The 18,323-nt window shown below is 54.4% G+C and overlaps 1 protein-coding gene across 7 annotated transcripts in view; it reads left to right on the plus strand.

Moving 5' to 3' along the window:
• The window catches only part of TRIM9 (tripartite motif containing 9), a 77,880-nt gene extending 61,336 nt beyond the window's left edge, over positions 1–16,544 (plus strand). For 2 of the 7 annotated variants that reach the window (XM_074869214.1, XM_074869215.1), the window contains exons 8-13: positions 4,872–5,060; positions 7,808–7,849; positions 8,543–8,566; positions 9,584–9,887; positions 10,935–11,097; positions 14,810–16,544. In XM_074869214.1, the coding sequence (XP_074725315.1) occupies positions 4,872–5,060; positions 7,808–7,849; positions 8,543–8,566; positions 9,584–9,887; positions 10,935–11,097; positions 14,810–14,872 (785 nt within the window). In that variant the 3' untranslated portion in view covers positions 14,873–16,544. Of the gene's footprint in view, positions 1–4,547; positions 5,128–7,807; positions 7,850–8,542; positions 8,567–9,583; positions 9,888–10,934; positions 11,098–14,809 lie in introns of those variants that run through there. The other 5 variants (XM_074869219.1, XM_074869220.1, XM_074869216.1 and 2 more) reach the window with 4 other exon arrangements.
• The last annotated feature ends 1,779 nt before the right edge of the window (positions 16,545–18,323 follow it).

Genomic DNA, 18,323 nt, shown 5'->3' on the forward strand with positions numbered 1-18,323 from the left:
TGGCTGCACAATGCTGTAACCGCACGACATCTCCAGCCCCTGGCAGTGCACGACAGAGAGCAGAGGGACCGTGGAGCCGCACGGGCGTCCTGGCAGACCCCCGGGTGTACAGTCAGTCACACCGGCAGCGGCTGCATCGTCCCGGCACCGGCAGGCACTCAGAATATCAAACACCCTCCTGCAGGTTGCGGAGGAGTTCTCCCCATCTGACTTTTAAGTACATTTGTCACGCCAGGCACTTAATCCATCGCGGAAAATTGGCTTGCTTCTGACATGCAGGTGGAGAGTCGAGAAACGAGGCAGGAGTCAGAAGCAGCGGGCGATGCAGCCGTTGAGGAAGGAGCCAGCCCCCACCAGCACACCCACTGCCCCATAGCCTTGCTGCCAGGCAAGAAACCCTTCCTTGGGAGTTTTCCACGCTCAGTGGAATCCCTTTTTCTTACTCCCAGACTAAAATCTCCCTTTTCCCAAGCCGTGTGAAGATTTGTTTCACAGCAGCGTGTTCCTGCAGCCCCAGCTGCTGCCAGCAGACACGGTCTGAGGTCAGGAGGGAACAAACGCAGCTCCTGGGGCTGCTGGTGGCATGGAAGGAGGGTGAGAGCCTTCTTGCCACAAAGTATCTCTGGTGGCTTTGAACGAGAAGAAAAAAGGGTTTTCTGCTGAAAACTGATTTACAGATGGAAGCGGAGCAAGGCTATGCAGGGCATTTTCACTTGCTTGCCTGCACTCGTCTGCAGGAGATAACTGTTCCCATTCGGAAAGGACACGTGCAAGCTTTGAATATGTGGGGACTACAGGTTGGTGAGGAGCAGGACTCGTGTGTGACAAGTGGAGTGGAGAGCAAATCTGTGACAAACCCTTCTCATACGAGAAGCAGAAAACTCAAATTACAGGCCACAAAGGCCTCAGCACGTCTGTCTGAGAGCTGTGTCAAGGAAGCTGCAGCTTTCCTCTGGAGATCCGGGGATGGGACAAGCCGGATCCAGCCCCGCATGGGGGTGGCCAGGACTGCTCCCAAAGCCTCAAAGTTCTCACCCACTTCACTACCAGGCTTCACCAGCCTTTGCAGGAGACAGCAGAGCTTTGGCTTCTCATCACATTTGTGTCTCATAAGACGCATCTGAGACACAGTTTCCTAACCAAAACCAGTTGGGCTTTAAGTCATCCCAGCCAGGAGTTTGCAGGGGGGACCCTATGACCTTTCCAGCTCTCCTTCCCTCTCATAGTTGTTTTCACTGTCAAGCCAAGCTCACCAATTGTGCAGCTCCAAAATATGAAGAAACCTGGGAAAAAATAGCTGTTCATAGTCCCAGCAGGCCAGGCTGCGCTTGGGGCTGGTGCCTTGGTCTGTGCTAGCAAACAGACTTTTCACTCTTCTGAGCATCGTCTGAAAGTTTGCTGCATTCAGCCTTTTCACCAAATGGGCTTTTACATTTGTTACTCCAGCACGAAAGAAAGAAGGAGAAAAAGTCAAATGGGCCTGGAGCATTTTCTGCTTTTAGAGGCCATCTGAGCTTTTTGGACTGAAAGTGAAATAAATTACATCTCTGTGCAGCTTCCAGATACCCGAGTGACTTGTTGAATAGAGCCACCTTGCACATCACAGCTCTCCTGTTAAGCTTTTATTTCTGGCCTTTAAAGCAGCATCAGGCCTTTAAGTGCTATTTTGTCTAAAGTAGGCTTAGCTTTCCCCTTCAGCCTGCTCTGCAGCTTGCTGCAAAGTGTTCGTGTGGGAAGAGGGGACAAAAAAAGAGACAGGCTTGATATGAAGAGAATATCTCTCTAAACACAGCTGTCCCGCTGGAAGTGGTTATGAGAAATTCTGCTTAGAGGGTGTTATTTAAAAGCTGGCTTCTAGTCCTAGCACACAAGATCCTTATCCACAGCCTGTGGAAGTTAACTGAAGTCTTTCTTCTGCCTTCGGTAAGCAGTGAAACGGTCTGTAGAGACTAGCGGGGTGTGAAAGGTCTCCCAGGGTCTCAGCATCTGAAGAGAACAAGGATGAGAGGAGGGTAAAATTGTGTCTTCAGGCATGGCTCTGTGGTCCTGCCCAAGGTGAACCAGGCAGCACTGACGGGAATGTCCCACGGGAAGTTGGCACCCACGCAAGCCCATGCACATCTTCTCCTGCTCATCCCAAAGGAAACTACATTTTCCAGCTGAGGAAATGGCAGTTCAATCTTCAAAGCTGGTGCTTAGTGCCACCAGCAAGGCAAGGTGGCTCCTGGCTGGGAGAAGGTCTGAAGCCCTTTGCACATGCTGGGCCCTCCACGGCTTCCCAGGGATGAAGATCCTCATCATCAGCACAGCCAAATGGCAGCAAGGGCTGCCGTGGTCCTTACCTTGAACTGTGTCCCGTCCCTACTTGATGTCAGGCTGTTTCACAGCAGCCCTAGAAGTATCTCTTGCCCTGTCACATCTTAGCCAATGCCTGCCAGGACCGTCACAGCAGGTCCCAAGGCACTGCAATGTGGGGCCTGGCTTAGCCTCTCTGTTTCTTCAGCACCTGTGTGAAGTTCAGCTGTAGGTTTGGAAATCAGTCTGGAGGAAAGTTTGCAAGGTGACCCTGTCCTTAGGTACAGACATCTTACAAAGCTTGGCTGGTGACAGCACTGCTGGGCTGCCCTCGCCTCCGGGAGACCTCAGGTCTCCCCCCAGCCTCCTCTTCTCAGGGCTGGGCAGCCCCAGCTCTCTTGGTCTTTCCTCATCCAGCAGATTTTCCAGCCTCTGGTCACTCTCCTGCTGACTTTGGGACACAGTCTGTTTTCCTCCCAGCGCTTTCCCCCCAGCGCTTTCCCATTTTTACCCTGTGGTTCCTTGGTGCATTCATGGATGTGGCAAGAGCAGCCTCTGAAGAGGCCTCGCAGAAGCCTCTGGCTCCGGTCTGCTGGTCACGGCAGGATGCAAGTGGCTACTCTTAGGAACAGGCACCCAACGCGTGGTGGCAAGGAGCAGAGGAGGAGATGTCCCAGTTGCCATGGAATTAGAGTCTGCAGGAGGGCCGGCTGCTGGGCTGCTTTTCTCTACAAGGATTTCTGAGATGGCTTCTGAGTCCCTCCAGTGTTGTTTCTTTCCATGGGCTGTCCCTCAAGCTGGATGATGGGATGAAGGACCAACTCGCCCCAGGTGGAGATGGAGAAGAGGAGCTCGGCAGTGCTGGAGGGGACTGTCCCTGCCTGCTGCCCAGGCCCAGATCTGTGCTCCTGGCTGGTGCAGGGAGGTTTGACCTCCCTCCTGCCAAAACCTGCTGCTCCGTTCTCACCCTTCCCCAGGTCTCGTTGCCCACACCTTGGCCCTTCCACCGGGCTGCTTCGTGCCTTCAGCCATGCTCTCCAGCTGTGCACGGAGAGCCAGCGCGGAGGAGGAGCCAAGTCTCCGCTCCACCTTCTCTAAGCTGCTCTGAATCTCCAGCTTTAGGCATGGCTGCAGGGTTTCAAGGCAAGCCTGCTTTTGGCTTCTTGTACCTTTGGTGAGACACAAGCCTAGGAGCAGAGCCTAGAGCCCTGTGACCTCCTGTCCCCTCTCCTGGGTTCCCAAACTTGGCCAACTCTGCCAACACCATGAGCAGCCACTCCCAGCCACCTCTGCCACCCTGGAGATGTTGCAAAGGGGCTTGGGCACCACAGCCTGAGAGCCCTTCCCCAGCCTAGTCAAGCACCAGAAGCTTTTCTCTTCTTTCAAGCCCAGTTCCTCATCTGGGGCCCAACTTTTAAGTTCGTTACCAGCCGTGGAGTGACCCTCAGCAGCAACCAGGGCTTTTTAACCGTCAGTTTTTGGAAAGGGGTAAACAACACAAGGGAAAATAGTCTGCAAGGAGCTATAGGAACGTAAGACACTAGTTAGGGAGAGCCAGGAGCCCACTCTTGGTGGTAGTTCCTTTCACTCTTGGGAGATGTTAGAGGGCACATCCCTCCCTAACCTTGAGCTCCATTTATTGACCTGTTGTGCAGTAATTTATCTAACTCGTGTCTGAACCCACTGACATTCTTTGCTTCCACAGCTGCAGAAGTTACAAAGAAATGCACAAAGAAATGTTTCCTTTTATTCATTTTAATGTGATTTCCAGCTCAATCCGTTTTCACAGCTGAGACAGGAAGGCTGGGGATACGGTGTTCAGGAGTGTATCTGATTTGAATATGTGGAGGATGGTGGATTCTACATTTTCACATTAACATATCCCTTGACAAGGCTAGGGAAGAAATTGCAGGAGGTGACTGTGGTAGCGGGGAACGGAAACCGATGACCCGAGAGGTTCCCTCTACTCTGACATTTTGCTGTGAATCACATGAGTTAAATTCTTACTGTAAGGCTCAGATGTGTTTTGACAGGTACAAAGGGATACCAAGAACACAACATCCCGAACAACCTTTGAGTAAGGTGGGTGCTTGGTGGTACTTAGGGTAATATAGCTTAGTACAGCCCTGCAAAATGCCTTTCAGCGTTACCAACCGACTAGTTTTCATGCCACTAATTATTGTGCACAAAAAGGTATGAGATTTATTAAAGAACAATGGGAAGTGTGCATGGTAACTTGTGAATTTTTTTAGGTGCGTTACTGTGAAGAGGTGCAGGACTCACTGTAAAGAAAAGCGTATTGAATTTGTCATGATGACATGGGAACATTTTGGAAGATGAAAATGTGTTTATTGCCGATACTGTCGGAGGCAAGGCTTTCCTGAAGGGTCTCGCTGGGTTGCACAGCACCAGACATTTCTGCTCCGCGCACCGTACGCACGCTCGCTGCGGCAAAGCAGGGTCCGTGCGTGCCGAAGCGTCTGTGCTCTGCTCCGAGGTCTGGTCTCGGGCGATGGAGTGACACCGTCCAGCAGACCCGATTTCTGATCTCTAGTTTGCATTGATCTTACGTTTAGACACGCAGTCAGAAGAACAGACCCTCCCTTTTCCAGTGCCTTTGGAAAGATCGCAGCTTCGTAGAATGAGTCCTTTCTCCTCCACCCTTAATCTACAACCCAGCTTTCCGGGGAGATCCTACTTTGAGCTAAGATCTTCGGCCCACCAGCTGAGCTTGCATTCTTCTTTGCAGTCCCTGAATTCAGCTGGTGAGCCGAGTGCCTCTGGCATTTCCTCTTGGTCTGTGCTTCTGGGCATCTCCAAAGTATTTGTTTGTTTTGTTCCGTTGTGTTTGTTTTTCCCATGACATGCGGATGGCAGGGGGAACTCCTTCTGTTTGTCAGTGGCCTGCTCCTGCCTTGGAGGAAGTTTCGGTGGCGTAGTTATCGTGGTGTTTTCATCTGTACGTACCAGCATGGGCAGTTGTAGGCGTGGGGTGACGGAGCAGCACAGTAACTCCTTAACGTGGGTGCTGCTCTCAGCAGGGCAGGCATGGCTGAAGCATTTTGCCCAGCCGGCCGGCAGAGCAGATCCCTCATCTCTAGTTTGTGTTGATCTTGTGTCTAGAGACAGTCAGAAGGACAGACCCTCCCTGGGAGAAACCTGTGGGGACATCTCGATGGCTTGCTTTCCCTATACAGCCAGAAAACGCAGCCTCTGCTGTGAGATTTGTTTGGTGAAATTAGTTTGTTCCATTAAATCTAGACCCCTCTTAAGAAAGAAGCAAGTCTAGATGCAAGCAAGGTCTAGCTAAGGCCAGCTCACAGACCCCTTGCAGTCTGGCTTCTTAAGACCCTGAAGATGTGGCCTCTCGTCCGCTCAGCTTTGAGCACTGGGCTCGGCTTTTGCAAAACCAGACGTGATCGTATCCAAGTCTTGTTTTCTGCAGAGCAGAGGAAACCACTCCCGTGACACCTTGCTCACCTGGCAGCACCCACAAGCGCTTTGCTTGCCTCCTTGCGCCCGGTCCTCGCGGGCTGTGGCAGGCCGTAGGCAGTGCAGGCAGGATGAGCGACGGTGTCAGGCAGCCAGAGAAGGAGCCGCAGGCACAGTGCATCTCTCGGAGCTGTTTTCTAACCAGTCTTTGCACATCTTCTGTTGCTAAAGATCCTGGGCCCTGATTCTTCCGCCAGACTGGATTTACACCACTTCATGGGCTCCAATGGAGTCATTCACGGCTTCCTCTGGTGTAAGCCCAGGAAGAATGGGGGCCCCCGATTGTTTAATTTCCATCCCATAACCTGGAATGAGGAATGCCGCAGCATGACCCTTGCCAGAATAACCGGGGACCCTGCAACTTTCTTTTCTTTGTGCTTTTTATGTTTTTTTTTTTCTCATGGTACTTCTGTGCGCTAATGGCTTGAACTCTTGTTTTGTCACGGACGTTTCTTACTTTGTGTCCAGTGTACCGAGATCCCCTGCGATGGCCGTGAGCAATACTTGTGTGTGCGGTACAGACCTCTGCAGCCGCCATCTGGGGTGGTGGGGCGAGGCAAAACGGGGTCCTCGATGTACCGAAGATCCCCCTGGGGTGAACTCGTATCGCGGCGATGCGCAGAGACCTCGAAAACCGCTCGTTGAACAGGGGCACGGGGCGCGATTCATTAAAACAGCCTCAGGAGGTGCTGCTTGGCGCTCGCCACGCGGCGCCACGGCAGCCAGAGGTTTTCCCACCGACACGCATGTCAGCAGGACGAAAAGCCTGCTTCCTCGCCAGAGGAGAGGTGAAAACTGTTTAGTTTGAGGAGGAGAAGGCTGAGGGGAGACCTTGTAGAGAGGTTGTAGACATTGTAGAGAGGTTGGTGCTGGTCTCTTCTCACAGGGGATTAGCAACAGAACAAGAGGGAATGGCTTTAAACTGCAACAGGGGAGGTTCAGACTGGGCATTAGGAAAAAATTCTTCACAGAAAGAGTGGTCAGACAGTGGAATAGGCTGCCCAGGGAGGGGGTGGAGTCACCATCCCTGGATGTGTTTAAGGGTCGTTTAGATGAGATGTGAGGGATGTGGTGTAGGGGAGAACTTTGTAGAGTCGGGCTGATGGTTGGACTCGATGATCCCAAGGGGCTTTTCCAACCTGAATGAAAAAAACAAACAAACAAAAAAAAACAGTCGCAGAGCTAGTCTAGGGGTTGGTTAAAATCCTTCCTGAATGCCTTCCCGTGCAGTGCCAACATGGGGCTTCACGTTGCCCTCTCCTCCTGGTGAGGACAAGCTCCTGGATCAGGACAAGCTCCTGGATCAGGACAAGCTCCCAGATCAGTCCCTGGCTGCGCTGCGGCTCCCAGGAGGTGTTTACAGCCAGCGGTCTGGCACAGCCCAGTCACGGGAGAATGAAGGACACCCCGACGCATCCTCCCCATGCAGCTGTAGCCAGAGCTACAGCCCGAAGCCCTTTGGGTGCTAGCGGGGGTCTGAGGCCAGGCGTCTGCCCCCAGGGGCCCCCCCTCCCACTCCGCTCCTGCCCAGGCCTGGGAGAGCTCGGTGGTCCCTCTTCACTGGACACACCAATGGCTGCTCTTCTGTCATCAGTCCCTGTCCTCCAAGGAGTGGTTTTTAATTCAGCTAAGTGTCAGTCTAGAGAATATTTACCGGGCGGCCAATATATTCCACCAAAGCTAAAATTTCCTGCCTCTTTTCTGGAGGAAACTCCAACAATTTGGCATCCTGAGCAGTTAGCGATCAGACTTGATGCTCTCGAAGGCTGTGATGGGATCTGCCCCTGCAAGAGCAGATACCCCATGCTTCCCAGAGGTGAGACTCACCAAAACGGCCAACGGTTCACGCATAAAACTCACAGGTCGTATTTGCGACCCCTCTCCATGCTCTCTGGCTTTTAATGAATCAGGCCTCCCGTGGCTGGCTGGATGCTTAGTTAATGGTTACATGCTCGTGAGTGTTTTTCAGGTGGTTGTTGGTTCTTAGCTGTGATGTGTGAAATGTAGTATCTCTTTATAGGATGCAATTTTGAGACACAAGGAACGCCTTACTCTCAATTAGGCAAGTATATTTATTGTAATTAACTGGCACCTACTCCATGATGCTCATCCTTTTTTTTTTTTTTTTTTTTTTTTTTAATCTTTACCTTTTCTTTGGCAACTGAGCAGCATTTCTTGCGCATACCCTCCTTGCAGGGCGCTCTCGGATGTTGTGGCAGTAGGCAAATATGGACTTGACTTACGTTGCCGTGTAATGTAAAGGCATTTTGAGTTTTTCCCCCATATGGTTTTAAAGAGAAGCCTGAAGTCGGCGCTCTGGAAGTGGCCCTGTAATTAAGATCCTCCTGCTCAAAGCAATACATATTCCAGTTCATTAAACACGGGCCAAATGCCGAGGAGGTGATTAACCCCTCTGCAGCTAATTGGAGCGAGCACTGGTGGTAGCTACTTGCCTGTCCCCTTCAGACTGCCTGCAGGGTCAGGGCCGTTCATCCCCCCTGGGGAGAAGGAGCCCCATGCCCAGCCTAGTGGGATTTCCTCCTCAGGGAGCTCTCACACCGTGCCAGCCAGCCCATGGCCGCTCGCAGCCCGAGCCCGTCCTCCCTCCGTCTCTCCCCACCTTTATGCAAAACGCTGAGAGGTCCGTGCGCTCGCTGGAGAAGCAGGCAAGCAGAAATTGTTTCTCGTTCCTTTCTTTACCCAACCTGACGTGCTGTTTTCTCTCCTGCATGCTTTTCCTTGGGAATGACCACAGTTGACATTAAAAAAATGGTGGCAGGTACGGAATCACCTCCATCCAGTTGCAAAAGTGGGGCGCCCGCGTGCATGTGAGCTGTCTTGTGAAACGATCCAATAAATCGATGAATAAATCTCACCCGAGTGTTTTATTTTTCAAGCCGTATTTACTCCTGCAGGCGTGAGAGAGTGTTTTGTGGATGTGTCAGTTCACGTTTCAGTGACCGCTGGAGAAAACCACCTGGGGAACCGGGCTGGTGGCTTGTGAAACCCCGTGCCTCTGTCTTGTCGAGGACATGACACTGTATCTGTCAGATTTGCAGTGACCGAGTCCCGTGCATTTAAACCAGCAACTGTACCAAGTCGTGGAGGTTTTCGGGTGTTTTCCAGCCTTCCCATGAGCTAGCTCTTGTCTTATGTGTGGCCGGTTGCTCCTCAGGGAGGTTTCTTGGTGTGACGTAGCATCTCTGTCAATGTAGACCTTTGTATGTGCTTTTGGTTCCCAGAACTGCCAGCCCTCAAATACACACACAGAATTCCTCTGCTAATCCTCAGTCCCCTTCCCACGCTGGGCCTGACCCTGCAAACTGTTGCTTGCATGAGTAACCCTTCGTCGTAAGAGTACGTTATGTTAGCTAGAGCCCGGAGACCTGGCCGGCATCGCACGTCTCCTCCTAGGGCCAAATTTTAGGAGATCATGAGGATCCTGCGGGCTCATGAACTCAGAGAGACAGACGGCGGGAGGGGACGGAGACAGACAGGCACCGGGGAGTCACAAGAGCCAAACTCATCTGGATCCCGGCCCTAAAACCTCAGCCATGCTGGCAGGCTGCAGCCGCACGAGCTCAAAGCATCCCTCCATGCCAGAAGGTGCCCCCTCCGCCGGGCAGCTCCTTGCCTGCTTCCAGCTGCCACATCGGCGGGCAGCAGCCCGAGCCCCCGCCGTGCCTCCGCGCTACCTGTCGGCCCTGCATGCAGCATGCGCTGTTCCGTGTCCGCTCCGCGTGGCTCGGTCGCCGTCCCCCTGCCGGACTAACCCGATGTCGTTTGTGTGTTGCAGTTGCTTGGTTTTCTTTCGATCCTGCCTCTGCCCATGCTGACATCATCTTTTCTAATGACAACCTGACTGTCACCTGCAACAGCTATGATGACAGGGTTGTGCTGGGGAAAACGGGCTTTTCCAAAGGGCTCCATTACTGGGAGCTGTCGATCGATCGTTACGATAACCACCCTGACCCGGCCTTTGGCGTGGCACGCATTGATGTCCTGAAGGATGCCATGCTGGGCAAGGACGACAAGGCCTGGGCCATGTACGTGGACAATAACCGGAGCTGGTTCATGCACAACAATTCGCACACCAACAGGTAGGCGGTCTGGAACGGGGTCTTCCTCCCAGAGACCACAGCCCAGTCTCAGCCCGTGACTTTTCCAGTGGCACCTCAGGTGCCCACACAAGGCTGACATCGCTCCTACTCGCCTCTTTTAGAGGATAAGCCCTTGCCCCGAGCGAGGGACAGTCCCTGCCTCCCTGGTTCTGCCTTGCTCCCATATTCCTTCGCTGCCTACTGCGACTCAGAATCACAGAATCACAGAACCATCTCGGTTGAAAAAGACCTTGAAGATCCTCCAGTCCAACCATGAACCTCACACTGACTGTTCCCAACTCCACCAGATCCCTCAGCGCTGGGTCAACCCAACTCTTCAACCCCTCCAGGGATGGGGACTCCCCCCCTGCCCTGGGCAGCGCATTCCAACGCCCAACAACCCCTTCTGCAAAGAAATCCTTCCTAAGAGCCAGTCTGACCCTGCCCTGGCGCAGCTTGAGGCCATTCCCTCTTGTCCTGGCGCTGGTTCCTTGGCTCAAGAGACTCATCCCACCTCTCTGCACCCTCCTTTCAGGGAGTTGTAGAGGGCCATGAGGTCTCCCCTCAGCCTCCTCTTCTCCAGACTAAACCCCCCCAGTTCCCTCAGCTGCTCCTCTTTCCATGCTGACTCTTCCCCTAAGCATACACAGCACCACCCCCTTCCCGTTAACCACCCAAAGCCTCGTGACTCACGCAACAAGAAAACAGCCTTTGCCTTAATCCCTGTGCCACTTGCTTTCCCCACGGCACAGTGGGGGCTTTGAAGCTTGGGGAGAGCTCGGCGTCACCTTTCTGCAGCCTCAAAGGCCGTTCCCTGATGGGTCGGCAGGGACATGATGGCAAGCAGGGAGCAGCTCCACGGGAGGCTCGAGGAGGACGTGCCCAGGGACTTGGGAGGATGGCTGGGATGGGCGCAAGTCATGGCCTGGCTCCTGGGTGAGCCGTGAGTTCAGCATCATCAGCCCTTGAGGTCCATGGGCTGAACGCTGAGCCAGGAAGAAAAAGGGCATTAAGCCACAGAGATGCTCTGATCTTCTCTCCCCACAGAACCGAGGGTGGGATAACAAAAGGTGCCACGGTGGGAGTGCTGCTGGATTTGACCAGGAGGACCTTGACATTCTCCATCAACGAGGACCAGCAAGGGCCTGTTGCCTTTGAGAACCTGGAGGGCCTCTTCTTCCCCGCCGTCAGCCTCAACAGGAACGTGCAGGTATGTGCATTGGCCGTGCTCCCTGGAATCACAGAATCATCTCAGTTGGAAAAGACCTTGAAGATCCTCCAGTCCAACCATGAACCTCACACTGACCGTTCTCAACTCCACCAGATCCCTCAGCGCTGGGTCAACCCAACTCTTCAACCCCTCCAGGGATGGGGACTCCCCCCCTGCCCTGGGCAGCCCATTCCAACGCCCAACAACCCCTTCTGCAAAGAAATACTTCCTAAGAGCCAGTCTGACCCTGCCCTGGCGCAGCTTGAGGCCATTCCCTCTTGTCCTGGCGCTTGTTCCTTGGGTCAAGAGACTCATCCCCCTCTCTGCACCCTCCTTTCAGGGAGTTGTAGAGGGCCATGAGGTCTCCCCTCAGCCTCCTCTTCTCCAGACTAAACCCGCCCAGTTCCCTCAGCCGCTCCCCATCACACCTGTGCTCCAGACCCTGCACCAGCTCCGTTGCCCTTCTCTGGACACGCTCAAGTCACTCAATGGCCTTTTTGGAGTGAGGGGCCCAAAACTGAACACAGTCATCGAGGTGCGGCCTCCTCAGTGCCGAGTCCAGGGGTAAGATCCCTTCCCTGTCCCTGCTGGCCACGCTATTGCTGATACAAGCCAGGATGCCATTGGCCTTCTTGGCCACCTGGGCACACTGCTGGCTCCTGTTCAGCCAGCTGGCAATCACCACCCCCAGGTCCCTCTCTGTGGAGCACCACAGCAATGTACCTTGTGCTCAAGCAGACTCCTTACGTGGCTGTCACCACTCAGCATGGCTGATGCTCAGCAGCATGGGGACTTTGTGCAGTAGGGAGGGCTCTTGTGCAACGGAGGTGGCTTGGAAAGAGCCAAACGTACACCCTAAAGCACCAGTGAGTCTCTAAAATGAGGACAGGCCTTCCTGCAGACGCAGCCGCTGCCTCCGGCTCCCCGCGTCAGGTTTCTCCATCAGGGCTGCTGAAGGATCAGGGTTCTCCCGCCCTCCCTGGTTGATGGGGTTTGACAACTCCATTTTGTGATACTACCCCACAAGAGCCTCACCAGCTCTTACAGCTCTCCCAGGACCCAGGCAGGAGCATTACCAGGGAGAAGGGCACCTTTTAAAGCCTGTTTTCCTCTGGGGAGTTTCAAACCCCTCTTCTCTCCCTCTCTTCCAAGCTCTCAGCTCTCCTGATCATCACCAAGCAGTGGTTCCCTGGGCCTATCCGGTATTTTCATCTTCCATTTTTCCTCTCACTAATCTCATCCCTGCTATCCTCTCCCCCAACAAGTCCCCCCCGCGTTCACTAAGCCTGGCTTTGGCACATCCACTCTACCACTGCTTGCACCTCCAGCACTGCACAAGTGCCTGGGCACATCCTAGGCCACGTCACACGTAGGGGATGACCTCAGGGTGTCCAGCATCACGGTCTTCCACAGTGGATGTCAAAGGCATCACCTCTGGGTGAGGGCAGAAACACCGAGCAGCCTCTGTAAATTAAGGATCCGTGCCTTAGGCCGTGCTCTGCCATGCCCGTTGGGATCCAGGCTGTGCTGTGCCCCGGTACCAAGGCAGTGACAGTGATGGTACCACTCCAAACCCTGGGAGCATCCCTGCTGGAGCGTCCCGGTGTTTAATTAGGAAACATTAAAGCAGCACATCTTCTCTGCAGTGGTTTTAGAGGTTGCTGTATTAATTTCCTGTGGTAAAAACATCCTGCTCTGTGATGGGTTTAATTCCTACCACAGTCTTCTATGTGGCCCTAAAAGACGAGCGCGCTTCTAGAGCCCCTCTGCTTTCTGACAGGTCTCTGGGCAAGGCAGAGCTTAAATCCCCTGACAACGGAGAAGGCCCATGGAATGCTGAGAAAAAGCTGCTAATAAACCCAAGCCATCCATTACCCTTCAAAGGTGTATGAGCAATTAGAAATGACACTGGTTAGGAGGGAAATAATTGTATTTTAGACAAAGTTTTCTATAAATCTGTATATGAAGGGGAAAATGCTGCTGTTCCAATAAAAGAAGGAATTGTGCTTTCCTCCCACATTAAAGCATTGGTGGAGGGAGCTGAATTACCCACGCGCAGCTCCTCAGCACACGTGGGGGTATTTGCAGGACGTGGCCCCTGGCCTGGTCAGTCCGTACAAGCGGAGCCTGCCCGTATCCCTTTCTACAGACCAGGGGTTTTCTGAGGCGCAGTGAGCATCAGGTCTCCAGTATTTCTTTCCCTTTGTCGCTGTGTTGCAGTCTCCGCCGCATCACTCCCCATCCCCGGGTGATGGGGATCCCTGATCTGATACCGTGACATTTCTACATGCTTGATTCAGCTCTGAAGAGTCCAACTCCTCCTACAGGCACTTGAGAACTTGTGGCAAGATGTCCAAAGGTAGCTGATACATGAACAAACAGAGCTGATACATGAACAAAAGTCAATAAAAAGCAGCTTTGAGGTGAAAAAAAGTTGCGACACATAGGATGTCGTAGAGCCATTTCCACTGTCAGTGCTAAGGTTTCCATACAGAATGCAATTTTCTCTTGTAATTCACAGAGATTAGAAAGGTTCTCTGGGTAACACAGATGGATTGAAAGGAAGAAAGCGGGAAGAGTCTTGACCAAATTTCAGTCTAGCAAAACACTTAAGCATACGCCTAAAGTTAAGCTATTTTTTTTCTCCTCAGATTCAGGCAGAAGATGCAAACAGAATAATCTCTTGTATTTCATCTCTTGGCAGGCTCTGATGCAGGCTGAACCCAGAACATAGTATCTGGTTAAAAAACATGATTTAAATGAATTAAAATGATGCATTTTTTTTAAAGAAGCCATATAGCAACCATTTATAATAACAAAAATGGCAAAGTAGTTAGGGATGAGACGACACTTGAGTTTGGAAGACTGTATGATATATAGGCGCCAGCCGAGCTCCTGTTTTCAGAAAATCCTAGAATGGTTTGGGTTGGAAGGGACCAATAAAGGTTCCGTTTGAGCATCCCCCCCACGCCGTAGCATGGCCCTGCCCCAGCACCCTGCTGCTGCTCAGCTTCCCCACTGCAAAGGTCCTTCCTGCCACCAGCAATCGGCCACATCCCCTCTGCCGTACGGCCCGTGCTCAGCTCAGGGGCTTCTCGGAGGTCTCCTTTTCTTCGCTGTCCTTCAGGCCCCTCCACACCCTTTTTGTCCGCCCCATTTGCAGAAAGACCCAACTGCTGCCGTGTCCCACCTCTCCGGCAGCTGGCTCTTGGATTAGTCTGGCAATATTTGGGGTTTGGTACCGCTGGTACCAGTGGTCTCGCTTCACACCGGAGCTGCACAGGGGATCCTGCAGCGCAAAGGAGTCGTGAAGCAGCAAGATGGAGCCACCACCATTCTGGTGATGGCCTTTCCCACCCCCCAGACCCCCGCTGCAGCAGGGAGGATGTGCAGTGGGGCAGAAGCAGTGGGCTCACAGAATCATCTCAGCTGGAAAAGCCCCTGAAGATCCTCCAGTCCAACCATGAACCTCACACTGACCGTTCCCAACTCCACCAGATCCCTCAGCGCTGGGTCAACCCGACTCTTCAACCCCTCCAGGGATGGGGACTCCCCCCCTGCCCTGGGCAGCCCATTCCAACGCCCAACAACCCCTTCTGGAAAGAAAGCTCCCCGCAACGTCTCCGGTCACATCCTGCCTCTCCCCTGGGTGCTGCCCCTGCCCTCCCTGGGGTCGATGTGCCAGGCTGCTGTACCGTGTCTCTCATTGCAGGTGACGCTGCACACCGGCCTGCCTGTCCCTGAATTCTACGCTTCACGCTCGGCCATGCCCTGAGGATGGTCCCGGAGCCGGCTGCCTCTTCTCGGGACCAGAGAGGAGCCAGCCCGTTCCCTCCTGAAGGACAAGGCCGGTCGCTGAGCTGCCAGGTCCTGCTCAGCCGCCGGCCAGAGACGGGGAGGCAAAGCGGGAAGGAAGAACCTGGCTTTTGGCCGTCTCTGATCTTCACCCTCCTGCACTGTCCTGTGTGTGTGCGCTTCGCTGTTTAGCTCTTTTTGGCTGATGAAGTACCTAGGTAGCCTGAGATGTTCCTCTGTGTCCGCTTTTAGGTTTGGTTTTATTGATTTGAGTTGCGGTTTGGGCGGGGGGGGGGCAGTTTAGTCTCGTTTGGCAGAGTGCTTTCCCCTCCCACGCCAGGGGGGTGGCCGGAGGGACCCCCACCACAGGAAGGCTTTCGCCCACGCCAGCCCCGTTACTTTGCAAGATATTTTTTTCCCCCGTGGCCTTTCTTGCAGAGCGCCCTCAGTCACGTGTAGAGGTGGGTCCTGGATTACCAGTCAGTCTCCACGCCCTTACCAAAACACCCAGCCCCTTGTCCCCCCCTGCCCCGAGGCATTTCTGTGGGGCACAGGGGGGACACCACCCTGTCCTTGGGTGCTCTGGATGCCAGAAGACCCTCGGTCCAGCGCCGAGCACCCACGCAGTGCTCTCCCCTGGCTCCCCGCAGCCCAGCACACGCCACAGCCATACGCCAGAGAGCCCTCGCCCGCCTCTTTGGAGATTAGTGTTTATTTTTTTATAGTTGCCGTATAAAGCCTAGCCTTAAATACTAACTGATAGTGTCCTTCCGTTCACCGGAGAATTCATTCTGCAGTGAGGCTCTTGACGGGGAGCCCGGGAATGGGGATGGCGATGGGGATGAGGAAGATGGGGATGAGGAGGATGGGGATGGGGAGGAAGGAGAGCTGGCCACAGCCCTGCCACGCACTCAGGAATATGCACCCGCTGCCCTGCCTGCGCCTGCTGCCGGCAGCAGTTCCCGTCAGCCTCCCCCCCCTTTGACTTTCTGGTAATTCCAAGGCAGGAGAGGAGCAGGGGGAGATTGTGGGCACCGTGCCCGGTACCAGCCCCCCGTTCCCATGCCGAGGCCGCCTGCACGCTCAACGTCCCCACGCTTCGCTCGTCGTTCCCTCGCCATCTCCCGGCGCGGCTGGCGGAGCTGGGGGAGGCAGCAGGGTGGCTGCCGGGGGGGTGCCGGCATGCCCAGCCCGGCCGGGGAGCTGCAGCTCCTTGATGCGGGGTGGGGTGGGATGCTGCGGGGGTTCCGCTCCGGCAGAAAGTGTAAATAGACCGTTCCCTTCCCGCGTGCCCTCTAGGACGGTCCCTTTCATTCCCTTGTTGCTCTAGTATTAAGTTTACCTAATTTATTGGATGGGTGCTATCTTGTTGACTTACACCGAGGAGTTTCTCTCAGCTGCAGGAGAGCCGTGTTGCGGGACAACGCCGAGCAGCTCTTTGGTGAATTCCTGACGAGCCCCCGTGGCCGGCTCACCCGGGGCTCCTCTCTCAGCCGTTATCCCCCCTTCTTTAGGATGTTCATGGTGCTTATTAGACTCCCAGTGATTGTAAGACGTCGTCCCCCTGTACCGCGATGATAGCTGCATACAGCCGCTCTACTGAAGAGAAGTGTCATGTTTGCTGTTCTAAATAAAGGACTTTTATGAGAGAAGGGCAGAGCTTCCTAGAACATCTCTGTGCCGCCACAGCCCCCCTGGCTCTCGTCACCCCGGTGTGGGTCACCAGCACATCCCTGCGCCGTCCCTGTGGCGGCAGAGAATGGACAGAACTCAGTTCATGGGAGGGAGCAGAATCCCAGAATCATCAAGGTTGGAAAAGACCTTGAAGATCCTCCAGTCCAACCATGAACCTCACACTGACTGTTCCCAACTCCACCAGATCCCTCAGCGCTGGGTCAACCCGACTCTTCAACCCCTCCAGGGATGGGGACTCCCCCCCTGCCCTGGGCAGCCCATTCCAACGCCCAACAACCCCTTCTGCAAAGAAATACTTCCTAAGAGCCAGTCTGACCCTGCCCTGGCACATCTTGAGGCCATTCCCTCTTGTCCTGGCGCTTGTTCCTTGGCTCAGGAGACTCATCCCCCCTCTCTGCACCCTCCTTTCAGGGAGTTGTAGAGGGCCATGAGGTCTCCCCTCAGCCTCCTCTTCTCCAGACTAAACCCCCCCAGTTCCCTCAGCCACTCCCCATCACACCTGTGCTCCAGACCCTGCACCAGCTCCGTTGCCCTTCTCTGGACACGCTCAAGTCACTCAATGGCCTTTTTGGAGTGAGGGGCCCAAAACTGAACACAGTCATCGAGGTGCGGCCTCACCAGGGCACCATAGTCAGCTGAAAGCCCTGCAGCAACACAGGGCCCACCTGGGGCTCCCCACTCCACCTGCACCCCCTCAGTGGGGGAGTTAGGGGGGCCGAGGAATGGTCATGGGTGCCAAGGAGCTGGGATGTAAGGAAGGAAGGATTATTTAGGCTGGATCTAGGGCAGCATCTCCCCAGGGTTGGGGAGGGGATGGACACAAGCTGCTGCATCCAGCCCAGCACAGCCACCCCACCACCACCACCCCCTGCCTGGAGACACATCAAGGATGGGGGCAAAGACCAGGTGGGGAAAGAGAAATAAAATGATAAAAATCACAAGATGGGCAGAAGTGAAAGAGTCCAGCCTGGTTGTGACACAGTGCTGGCAGTATTAAAATCCCTTGGGGGGGGTCTTTCTTCCAGAAATAGGGGCAAACGCTGAGGGATGAGGTGGGTGGGGGCCGTTTCAGAAGGAAAGGCAAGGATGGTTCTCCCAGGGCCTGGGCACCGCTCACTGTTGAGACGTTCATGCCCGCTCTCCGTTTCCTTAGAGCGCCTTGGGAGAGGTTTGTCAACGTGAGGCCTCTGAGCTCACCCTGGGCCCGAGTCCAGGCTCAAATAAAAACCACTAATGCGTTGCATTAAGTGCTTTTATGACCCAGGACGACGCTCGTCCCTTCCAGAGAAGGAACATGCCCAGGACACCGGAGATACGGGAAATCGCATCCTCCGTGCAGCGCGTAAAACCCAGCCTGGGAGTGGTGCGCGGGGAGGGGGGGGGGAACAGGCCCAGAGGACCCGAGGCAAGGGCAGAGCCGCTGGCCCACAGCGTCCCCGCTCTGGCTTCCAAGAGAGTGCTGCCGGCGACCTTCCCAGGCTGCCCAAACCTCCCCCGGGGCTCGGCCCCACACTCGGCAGCTCTTAGCAAGACGAAGAGCAAGATGAAGAAGAAAAATAAAATTATTAGCGAGGCGTTTTGGCTCAAATCAGAGCACTTTGCATGGCACCATTTGCACGGCTGCGTTGGAGGGCAGCTCCGGGACACGAAATACCAGCTCTAGGCATCAAGCCCGTCTGCGTCCGGCATTTACTGGCAAGGAAACCATGCCCATGCTTCCACCCAGACAATAATCC

This window comes from Strix uralensis, chromosome 4, assembly GCF_047716275.1.
Source record: "Strix uralensis isolate ZFMK-TIS-50842 chromosome 4, bStrUra1, whole genome shotgun sequence".
NCBI classification, from domain to species: domain Eukaryota; kingdom Metazoa; phylum Chordata; class Aves; order Strigiformes; family Strigidae; genus Strix; species Strix uralensis.